Genomic DNA, 12,046 nt, shown 5'->3' with positions numbered 1-12,046 from the left:
TATTCTGGCGTGGTTGTCGCCAGTCCCCCCGAAGGGGCGTCTCTCGTGCGCCTGGGTTGCGTCCCTCGGGGGGGACCTCGAATCTTGTCGGGTTTCCGTCCCGGCGGCGTCGCCTCCTGGTACGGCCTCGCGGCTCGCCTCCGTTTCGACTAGCACGAAATCCATGGACGAGTCCCCACAGACGGCGCCAATGTTCAGTAGGTCGGTTGTTGAACGGTTTGGGTTGTGATCCGGGATGATGGTAGGGGTTCGTCAAGTCGTGGACTGCCAGTCAGCGGTGTGCAAGGTCTCGGGTACTTCGCGTGAGAGGGGGGTGCCACCTGCAAAGACACTCCGACGCTCTTGTCAGTAAGGTGTGCAGGCGGAAAGGGTGATAGAGTGTATTACGTACCTCTGGGGAAGAGTAAATCTTCCCCTTATATATTGTCAGAGGTGGGCCCTGTGAAGGCAGGCCCACTATTTCCGAGACGTTTCCTTCACAGCTAAGGGTGAGCTGTTACGGACGCGTGTCCGGGTTGGTGACGGAGCGCCCTGCCCCCTGACCGTACGGGTCGGGTGGAGCTCGGGTCGGCCCAAGCCAGCGGAAGGTTTGGGCCAGGCCGTAACAGGTTTATTATTATTATTATTAGTATCTACTTTAAATTAAAATAGACAAAAAATAATATGGACAAAGAATTTGTCGGTATTTAAATAATAAAATCGACGGCAACTGTGTTGATTTTATTGGATCAAATATTGATGTATCGACGAAAGCTGTGTTGGTTTTATTGGATCAAATATCGACGGCTGCTTTGTCGATTTTAGTAAACATGTTATCGATGAAAATATTGTTAATTTTATTGAATCAAATATCGACGGAAATGACGTCGATTTTATATAAGAATATCGACGGCGTTGTTGTCGATTTTAGTAAGAATGTAAAATCTTCAAACTCATATTACAGACAGAAGAGCTGTCGATTTTATTAAATTATTATCGACGGCTAGGCAAGCCGTCGATTTGGCCATCGATTTTAACGATATTTCTTGTAGTGGTCTATGTTTAATTCTTTTTTTTTAATTTAATTTAAAAACAAATTAATGATGTGCATAATATCTAAATTTGCACCAATTAATTATTCAAATTTGTATCATTACATGAAGAGAAATAGAAAATACTATCAACGAACTATCATCGTCGATCAAGATTTGTTATGTTGATATATTAGAAATTTTTCTATTCTATTTTCTTTTATTTTGTATATCGGAGATTTAATTAAATAATATTAAATTGGATTTAGTAATGTTGAATCTATTTAAATTGGATTTGATTTGATACATTTTAGATAAATTATATGAAATTTATCATGGTTGAAGTTTTTTTTTTATTTTTTAAAATTTAATATCAACAAATATTCGTAGGTATTCGCCTCTCTTGTGAGAGAAATAAATGAGAATCCGTGACGAAAATGAAACACAAATGGAAGCAATTTACTAAAAAGCTAACGGGGACAAAGAGTGGGAACCCCACTCCCATAAATACCCATTACCATCCTTAGTCTTCTCCTTCCTAAAATTTTCTTTTTATTTTCTTTTCTATGTTATTTCTCTGTTCTAATTCCTACTACCTCAACCCTCTTATTTAGATTGGATATCTAATCTCTTCTTATTTAATAATTTTTCTTTGAATTTCGTCGCTTATTCATTATTGTACTCTCGGTACTCTCATTGTACCCCATCATTATTAGTTGATTAAATTTCTATTTCTTAATCAGTATTAGTAAAAACCTATTAAAAGTTAAAACACTAAAATGTGATTGATTTATGTATAGGAGATTATCTATACGGATTGAGTAAGAAATCGAAAATTTGCAAGTTTTGATAATGGCACGATCCGAACTCTGAAGTGACAGAAGTGGTACCTACAAAGACACTCCGATACTCAAGTCATAATGGATTTAAGAGGTGTGTGTGAGGAATTAGTGAGTATCTGAGGGGGACTCTGACTCCCCTTTATATAATTTGTGGTAGTTATCTTATCTTATCTTTGTTTAGCTAAGATAAGGGATGGATTTGAATTTGAATGTTAGGTCAAGATATTAGAAGTTATTGATCCGTCTTTGGGCCGTGAGGATGACCCAATCTTGGGATTGCTGGGTTCGGTGACCATTTCGAGGAAGGATCCGGAGATCGGGTCTGAAACAATGACCCTCGGAGCATAAGAGCATGCTTGCTTGGTCTCAATGCTGAGTTGTTGGGAAACCCGGTTCTCCATAGTTCGGAGACTGTGAGGGGCTTGAAAATGACGTGACGTTATTCTGCGCCAATTGGCGGGATGTCTGCTTTCACGAGTTGGAAAGTCATTAGGTTAGACCTAAACGCTGTTTTTGTTGACGATTTTGGTTTTCTATTATCGGGATGCCGTGAGGGGCCTGGAAAGGGTGTGACATCATCCTGTGCCGATTGGCGGGATGTTGGTAAGTTCGACTTTCCGCAAGTTAGAAGACCGTCAGCTCATGCTTGTTTTGTGTAGCCTTTTTGGGCCGCTATTGTGAACTTATTTTCAGCCTCTTGGTGGGTCGATTTCAATACTTTGCTTATTTAGTTTATTTGAATATCTGTTTTGTTGGCCTCAGAGCTTATTGATTTCGGGAGGTAGCCGTTTAACTTATTTGGATATTCGTTTGTTGGCATCGCAGGTGATCGATCTCCGGGTCACCGTTTTTTGTTATTTGGATATCCGTTCTATTGGTTTCGGGGGTGATCGATCCCCGGATAGCCGTTTAACTAAATATTTGTTTTGTTATTTGGATATCAGTTTTGTTGGTTTCGGAGGTGGTCGGTTTATGGGGGTAGCCGTTTAACTTATTTGGATATTCGCTTTGTTGGCTTCGTCGGTGATTGATCTCCGGGTTACCGTTTTTTTATATTTGGATATCCGTTCTGTTGGCCTCGGGGGTGATTGATCCCCGAATAGCCGTTTAACTTATATGAATATTTGTTTTGTTATTTGGATATCTATTTTATTGATTTCGGGGTGATCGATCCCCGGGTAGCCGTTAACTTATTTGAAGTTCTATTGGCCTCGGGGGTGATTGATCCCCGGGTAGCCTTTACTTATTTGGATATCCGTTTTGTTATCCTCAGAGTGATCGATTTTCGGGTAGCCATTTACTTATTTGGATATTCGTTTGTTGGCTTCGGGGTGATCGATCCCCGGATAGCCGTTACTTATTTGGATATCCGTTTTGTTGGCCTCGGAGATAATCAATCTCCAAATTGGCCGTTTTGTTCGTACCATTTGTTGTGTTGGTATCAACGTAAAAGAGAGAAGAATATTTTCTGAATTCATAACTTGCTTTATTGAAACTTGAACAAGTTGAGCCTGGTTAAAATCTCCTATTATTTTTGGGTAGAAAATAGTACCCTTAAAATAAAGTAGAAAGAACATAAAATAAAAAAAGAAAAGAAAGTTTACTAACTTGGTTAGGTTCTTCCTAAGTGGGGATTAGCTTTCTTTCTCCGGGAAGGCCGATGTCATTACTTTAGGGCTTCTTTAGTTGGTGGATTTTTTCGTACAGAAGTATTGCCGTGGTATTATTTATTGGCTGCTACGACCTGACTTACTTCTTCATCGTTTATATATTCTCTTGTCACGATTTGAATTTCATTCATCGTCTAGATCGGTTTGTTTGAGGTTCTTCTTGAAGTTCTTGTTCATTAGTCGGTTGGTTAGGCAGAAACTAACTGCAGATTCTGTGAATTCATCGACTATCAAGCATTCGTCGTTTAATGTGTCAAGGTTTTTTGTTTTTTTGGTTTGTCTTGTCTTTGTATGACTTCGAGCAAATTGATTGAGTATTTTGTTTTTGCAATCCGTATAGTGAATTGTGTCGCAAATTTTTTAGAAGCGTTGTCGAAATAAGATATCGAACTGTTTGAGAGAACATTAAACCATTTGATGACCAATCTAGACAATGTTACCAGAAAGAGTTTATACCAGACTGCATCCGTTGCTCCCTCTTAGAATGACCTGGAGCTATTCAAATTTAGACCATGACTTTGGATTCCCTGAAAGCCCAACATTCTCGTCATAAATTCTATTATAAATTTGATTATATTAGTGACCAAAAGAAATTTTCATTTTATATTACTAATAGGATAAGGCCCGAGTTTCGTCTCTATATTGTAATAAAGAATATACAATTCTTGTCATATCTATTTGATGGTTTCTTAGTGCCACTTGTGTTGTAACGTGGCTTTGCATCTGTATTGTGTGCATGACGGTAAGAGTAGCGCCTTAGCGGATGGTAATGGATAAAATAGGATAAGGTTTGGAGTAAATTCTAATTTTATTAGTAGGTTAAAATTTTTATATATATTCAATCTTATTTAGAGATGGTAATAGATAAAGTAAGGTAAGATTTGGAGTTAACTCTAATCTTATATATAAGTTGAGAATATTTCAACTCTAATATTACTCATTTTTAATTTGTGAATATCTAATTCTATCCGTAGATTATAAAAAAGATGCATTATATAACTTGATGATAATTTAAAATAGAATTAATTTTTTTAAAAAAAATAAAGATTTATTTTGGGTTGTTAGCTTAAAAATGTGGATGATTGCTCCTCTGTATTCAGACCTGCATCGGCTTGTTTGCATTCACATAAGAACCCTCAATTGATTTTACTTAAAATAATATAGCAAAAATTTATTTTAAAAGAAATTATATACATGATCACTTCTATATGCTATTTTTTAATAAATAGAATTTTTTCGCTATTGTGAAATTCAGCCAAAGAGCGTATATTATTTAAGATTGTAAATTACCCTATTAATAATTTATCGAGTAAAATATCGTTTTTGTTCCCAACGTTTGGAGTAAATCCTATTTGTATCTTTAACGTTTAAATCGTCCTATTTGTATCTTTAACGTTTATAAAAGTGATTCAATGTTATACTACTATCAATTATACTAACAAATCAGATTATATTTTTCAATTATTCTCACTTAGATGTATTCATTCTCAATTAGGTCTCACTTGGATGTGTTTGATTCTAATATTATACCCACTATTTGTGTTTAGATTCAATTATGTCCCTAGAAAAGTGAATTACGTAAATATTGTAGGAATTAGTTTCAACATTTGATGAACTATTTTTTGGAGTAGATAATCGATTCTATCCAGACATTTGTATTCTAACTTCAATAAGAGATTTTTAAAACTCAAACTAAAGTACTCATGAAATGTAATTGACGGCAGGATAACATTGAATCACTTTTACAAACGTTAGGGATACAACTAGAACGATTTAAACGTTAGAGACACAAATAGAATTTACCCCAAACATTGGGACAAAAACGATACTTTACTCTAATTTGTCTAAATTACTATCCGATCCGATGTCTTTGTTTTATTTATATAACATAAAAAGAATAAAGTATATACAAATAAATTCCAATATATCTTCCTATTTATTGTTTTAACTATTCCAAATTCTAGAAATTTATTATTGATGCAGATATTTTCTAAAACAGTCAAAATATAAAAAATTTTAATTGTCGTAGCTAAAAAAAATTAAAATTTAAAAATATATTAATATAAATATTCAAATTTACTTTCACATATGGAAGAACAATCAATTACTTCTTCTTTTACTTCCAATTGACTAAACATAGATACACAAACAAATATGTGATATGTGGGATTTTACTTTTAGTTCTCATATACCAATTCTTCATAGTATTTTGATCTAAAAATTCAAGAATTATTAAGAATAGGATATATTACTGGCTATTATTATTTTTAAATTTACTGCAAAAAGAAAAACTATCAAGAGATATTAAATCACTTGGTGTCTTGGTCCTTCTCTTTACATTTGGTATCCAATTATTGACTGAGTAGTTTCTATCATAACTGCATAATTTACTATTTCTCTTGAAGATGTTATGAGAATGAGAAATATATATTATATAAGCCATTTTATTTGAATGTGTTTTAGTTGTAGAAAATAATAAGAAGTAAAAACTTAAAACTAAAAGAGTCGTCATGAATTTTATAGGGTGATACTTGTTAACAATGCAATTGCTGTGGAGGATAAAGTTGCCCCTACACTCATTCAACTTTTATACCTCAACAAATTTATATGGTAAGTGCTTGATATATTCATGAGCAAATTTTCTTTTCCATAACAAAAAACATTTAATTTGTCTATGGACATTGTGATCAAATTTCCATTTGCAAGCTATGAGTTATAGGACAAAGCATTTTATTCCAAAATCAAAGACTATATGTTTTCATAATTCTCCTTTATCTTTTTTATTTTCTCATGAAAAGTAAAATAATAAACTACAGATTCATCTTCCATCTAGATATAATTATCAAAGAGAAGATACAATCACAAATTTGTTGGGGACTTGTTCACTTTGAATGGTTCACTTTAAACACAACTTCCTTAATTTTTATACGCAAATCTTCCATAAATTGCTAATCACCATCATTCAAATACACACCAACCAACTTCTACTTTTATAAATCAAAACTCAAGCATAATATTTTAAATTGTTTTTGGATTTTGTATTACTATATATAAGACAGCAGTCTTTTATATAATTTCTCAATTATGTTGTATCTTACTAGTATTTTGAATTGTTTAACTTTTTACATCATCTAAATAAAATAGTATAAATATTTTTTTATCTTTAAAAAATTAATACTTAAATCCGATATCATTTTTTTAAAAAGTCAAAATATTTATCAGTTTAATTAATCTCAAATTTTTTATTCTTAAATACATTAAATTAAAAAAATACTAATTTGAAAAATATTTAATAATTTATTCAATAATACAATAATAGTTATAGAAATATTTTAATGACTTATCTGAATTGTTTAAATTTAAAATTATGAATTACAAGTAATATAGAAAAATATAATATATCTTTTTTGGTAATCATACACCTCTAACATGATTGTAACTAACATCATCCAAACACATTTATTTTTTTTTAACATCACACTTGACACAAAATTACTCAAATACAAATCACATTCACACCAATCTAATTTTGATCAACATTAACTCTACAAATGCAATGCAAGTTGACACTAACATGATTAGTATTATAAGTTTTAATAATAGTAAATATTAATGAGCATTAAGATTTAAGAGCACGTTTGTAACACCAAAAATGAGATTAAAGCGCGTTTTTGAAGAGTGAAGACTATAATTGACCTGACCCTATCCACAGTCAACTTAAGCCATGTTCAAGAATTTAGGACTTAGCTGAATTAAGTCACGTTTACTTTCTGGTTACAACAAGTCAACAACACGTTTTCTTATTTTGAAAATGTACTTGCCATGTGCTGCAGAAACAAGTCAAATAATTTCTCCCTTATTCATCGAACCAGGCAGCTATAAACATGGCAAGTCAATGAAATTATATTTCCATTAAAATAAAGATAATAACACTGATAATGTCTGTTAATTTTGATATATGTCAATTTGTTTCAATGAAAAATTCCATTCATAGAGTAGAATATCATAATATGTTAATGTTTAAATTTTGTAATATCAAGTAGATTGAAATTTATCATGTGAATTTGGATTTTAGATGAAATTAGTTTTGTAAATTTGATTTGTCATTTCTATATCATTAAGGTTAAAGTTTGACTTTGTTGCCATCAAATAGTGCATGTATGGATTCAACATTTCTTAGTTAGACTAAAAACAATCATGTCCACAAGAAATCAATTTTCAGTTGGCTTAAATAAAAGTTGTACAATCACTTTTTTTCAAAAAAGCAGAACCAAACGCAGCCATGATCCACATTCCACATCCATAACCAATGTGCCCCCGCTGGTCATGAAACTTGTGTTTCAATCATAACTTAAAATAAATAAATAAATAAATAAAGAGAATGAAGATATTTAATGTAATTTACCTGAAGAAGTTAATACATCAAACAGAACAAAGTCTGTACAGCTTGATAGATACAAAGTTCTTGGAAGCCAACAATTAAATGAGTTGGCCAATGTGATGACTGTCTATAATATGTGCAAGTTCATATACAAAAGTACATATATTAATAACAAAATATGAATAATTTTTTTCTGTTCAAAAATAAATTAGCCAAAGAAGCCACATTGATTCCACAGGGAAGAGAAGGAAGACATGTTACTCTATACATCCTTCCCTCCAGGAGTCAATGCTTCTGATTTGCATATGGGGCAGACATTCTTCACAATCAACCACTTCCTCAAGCAATCCGCATGGTACTCGTGCTCGCATCGCAGAACTCCGATCTTCTCTTTGTTCTTGTATTCATCCTGTCAAAGTACATGCATATGAAATTATTCCAGCAATTTTGGCTAATGACATAATTGAACGAATCCATGAAACATGTTGGAAGTTCTTACCTGGCATATAATGCAAGAATCAGCTTCGCAGTCGTCCAAGGCTGCCTCATCTGAATTAGTAGCAGAAATCGGTTTGAAATATGATTTTGTTTTCAATTGGGCCGCAATTGTTTCCTCTGATAAACCAGTGCTTACGTTGCCGATCCGCTCACCCAATGCAAGAAGATCCTGTAATTAAATTCCAAGTGTGATTAAACTATTGTTTCCAATAAGCTCTAAAATTTTAGTAACCTAAACTTTGCAACTGTCTAAGCTGGTAGGAAAATACACAGCCATTTTATCGATATTTGTGTACTTGCCTCATAAGACATATCCTCTATGTCCATGCGCATGTCTCGGTGATGGTCAACCAAATTTCCCACCTCATCGATTAGAGCAACATCCTGCATAAACAACCATTACTCATAAGAAAATGATGCATTTAGGGTACAAAAGCAGTTATCAATCCCTTTGTTTCACAAAATTCGCGAGTTCAGAAATTTGTTACATTTATAATTCAGTGTGATACCAATTCTATAGAAATTCAGTGAGAAAGGAAATCTTACATCAACATGAAGGAAACCCATGGGGGGAATATTTCGGTGACCAATAGTTTCATGCATGACTCCCCTATGAGGTCGGTAGATGCGTAGGCCTCCTGATGGCACAGGGCCCACATGCCTGGGGCCCATCTCGAAACCATTAGGCGTGGGCATTGCAGCACTGTGTGAAGGATTCGTTGGAACTCTGAATGAAGCCGCAGTTACAGGAGGGTGGAAGTTAACACCGTGACCTCTTACTCCTTGCATAGGCAGTGCCGGATGATGATAATTATGGTGCTGGTGATTGACCGGAGGAGGATGAGGAAATCTAAGGCCGTTTCTGTTGCTCGCCGTTTCGTGATACCTTGGCAAACCCATACTTGCACTCTCTATTGAACCTCCATTAACATTTGGAGCTGGACGATAATAGGAAGAAACAATTAGACAATCAAAGCTCGAAAACATTACAACCTTGCAAAAAGATTAATTGAGCGCATTATGAAGCACTTAATTGACATAGTAGGAGGCAGATCATACATAGAAAACAACATATGTATTTACTCCAATCTTAGGTGCAAATTGAGTGTTACTAAAACAAGACTTCTCGTAAATTTATTGCTCCTTTGGAATTATCACATCCAAGAAGCTATGGTTTCCACTTATAATCAACAAGCCTGAAAAAAGCTTCTTTACATGTTTGTGACAAATTATTATTTTTATTACCTTCTAGAACAACCAAGAATAGATGACAAAGCTCTAAAATGGGAACATCAAAACGGCGGAAGAGAAACGAATGCACTTTTACCATGCATATAAGGCATTGGAAGAGACTGATTCCATGCTGTTGTATGACCATCGTTGTTATTACTATTCAACTGCTGGTCCAACCACGGAGGTGCTGCCGGCTGAAAGTGCTGCCCTACATAGTTTCCTCGAATCAAATGGTTATGATCGTGCACCATAATGGAATCACCTGATCTGCTCCATGCATTACCATGTGGTCCTACTTCCACAAATGAAGGGACGCGCAGAGGAAAAGACGCAGTATCCATTACCGGAACCCCGTCGGCATGCCTAGCATTAGGGGGAGCAGTTGAGGAACTAGCCGGAGCATTAAAATACTGATAATTTCCTCTCATGCCTTCAGCACTTTTCCTCTTGTAAGGACCTCTGACATCATCCATGAAGCTGCTGCTTCTTCCAAAATTATCCGAAGAAACTAAAGACACTGCATACGGGCCCGAACCAGGCAATTGATCAGAGCCTCTATGATTTAGAGGCATAGGGAATACACCAGTACTAGAAGAAGGATTCATGCCGGAATAATATAAATTCGGCGTGGCTGCAACGGCCATGTTACGATTATGTTGCGGTTGAACCCCGTTATACTGTGTCACATATACGCCATTGTCATATGCATCTGGTGGTAAATAGTGGGAATCATGATTACTTGTGCTCCCGGAAGCTGCCACAATTGTACGGATATTAGGATGCGAGATGCCAGTGCCTCTTGGAAGGATACCGGGTTCTGAATGAAAATAACCTTGTCTATGTTGGTCCATCTCTGAAGCTATCATCTTATCCATAATGTAGAGATTTTTGTTTATGCAGATTAATCCTAACAAGCCATTTAGGATGAATAAAAATCAGTAAGGTAAATAAAATGACAACTTGAAATTCAACATTTTAAAAAAATCATTAAAGTCATTTATTCACATTCTAAACATAATTTCCAACCAAAATTATTCATTAGCTAACCATATAATCACATTCAGTGGACATGCAACATGCAAACTTGAACAAATTAAGGTACAACCATGAATATAGAAGATACTATAAATATTCAAAAATCCAAACACAAAAGCAACAAAAATATCCTTCCAAGTTTAGAACAACAAAAACTCCTTCAAGCATACATTTTATACCCATGCATAACAATCATTAAATATATGTGAAGCTTAAGATAATAAATTTCTAAGACTTCAGAAGCCATGATTGCAGAAACTAGGAACCAGTTGAATATATATATAATAAATATAAAATCAAGGGACCCAAAAAAGTGAAAATAGAAAACCAAAAAAAAAAAAAAACACAACAAAAAAAAAGTCTTTTTTTTTTCTTCTTCAACCAAACACAACCGAACTTTAAAGTACTAGCCACATATCATCCCAAATTCATCACCGACCAAACAGTACCAAAAAGAAAATACTAAAAGGAAAAATCGTACCTTGTTATCATCAAAACAAAAGATTGCAGCTTCCAAGTTTCAGGTATCAATATATGATACCAGGAACACCCCCAAGATTACTCTGCTGAAAATTCACAAGCAAAGTTAGATTTTTATTTTTATTTCTTTCTTTTTTCCGCTGGCAAAGGAAAAAAACCTGTAAAATATGCAAATTTTCTAAATGGGGCGGACAGAAAATTCGCAGAAATTAAAATCGGGTGAATGTAGTCGCAAACCCAGAATGCAAGTTCATTCCTTTCATCGGAAAACGTGAAATGTTGTGAATTTTTTAACCTAGTAATGCCCCCAACAAAAAAGAAAACCGCAGAAAAACTTCTGCAAAAAATAAAAAAGAAATTTTGATGGAAGGTAATTCAATTACCGGAGAATGAAACTGGGGGAACCGATGATTGATCGCAATCAGTGATCAAAGGATCAAGAAAGAGAGAAGAACAAACGAGGAAGAGAGAGAAAAAGAATGAACGCTGAGAGAGAGAAGGAGAGAGAGAAAGAGAGATGAAGAGAATGAATGAGGGAGAGAGGATCGTGTCTTTCATTGGAGAGAAAAAATTCATCTGAGAATTTATTTTTTTATTTGAATTTTAATTTATAAAAAAATAAACCAAAAATAATATTTTTTCCGTTTCCTCCCCGTCAAAAACATGATACAAAATTTTTTATCTCCATTGTCTTTTTCTTTGAAAATTAATTTTTTTTCAAAATTAAAAAATTAATATTAATTCAAAAACATTATATATACAAAAAATACCAGTCATCGTATATTAATAAACGTAAATATATATGTTAATTAATTTATTTTAATATATATTTTAAAAAAATATTAGAATCAATATATTTTGTGATTTATATTTATTAATTAATTATAATTAATATTT

At 33.9% G+C, this 12,046-nt stretch overlaps 1 protein-coding gene across 2 annotated transcripts; it reads right to left on the bottom strand.

The window, feature by feature from the left end:
• Positions 1-7,895: 7,895 nt before the first annotated feature.
• On the bottom strand, positions 7,896-11,727 carry LOC107613558 (RING/U-box superfamily protein). Of its 2 annotated transcripts, none has more exons than XM_016315615.3 (7): positions 11,533-11,727; positions 11,151-11,235; positions 9,729-10,541; positions 8,948-9,339; positions 8,702-8,785; positions 8,403-8,570; positions 7,896-8,312 (listed from the first exon to the last, which is right to left on the bottom strand). In XM_016315615.3, the coding sequence occupies exons 3-7, from the start codon at positions 10,507-10,509 to the stop codon at positions 8,166-8,168; spliced, it is 1,572 nt and encodes a 523-aa protein (XP_016171101.1). In that variant the 5' UTR covers positions 10,510-10,541; positions 11,151-11,235; positions 11,533-11,727; the 3' UTR covers positions 7,896-8,165. The 2 variants fall into 2 exon arrangements, with proteins under 2 accessions (XP_016171101.1, XP_016171102.1); XM_016315616.3 differs by having other exon boundaries at positions 11,151-11,232; positions 11,533-11,712.
• Positions 11,728-12,046: the final 319 nt, after the last annotated feature.

This window comes from Arachis ipaensis, chromosome B8 (genome assembly GCF_059453495.1).
Source record: "Arachis ipaensis isolate K30076 ecotype BB chromosome B8, ASM5945349v1, whole genome shotgun sequence".
NCBI classification, from domain to species: Eukaryota; Viridiplantae; Streptophyta; class Magnoliopsida; order Fabales; family Fabaceae; genus Arachis; species Arachis ipaensis.
This window is presented reverse-complemented; position numbering and strand designations above follow the sequence as displayed.

What these genes read in the sequence shown, in the direction of transcription:
- LOC107613558 (XM_016315615.3), bottom strand. Translation starts at nt 10,509, where the DNA reads ATGGATAAGATGATAGCTTCAGAGATGGACCAACATAGACAAGGTTAT. An exon ending in TCCAATGCCTTATATGCATG is followed by an intron (nt 9,340 to 9,728) that starts GTAAAAGTGCAT and finishes ATTATCGTCCAG; the next exon opens with CTCCAAATGTTAATGGAGGT. An exon ending in TAGAGGATATGTCTTATGAG is followed by an intron (nt 8,571 to 8,701) that starts GCAAGTACACAA and finishes ATTTAATTACAG; the next exon opens with GATCTTCTTGCATTGGGTGA.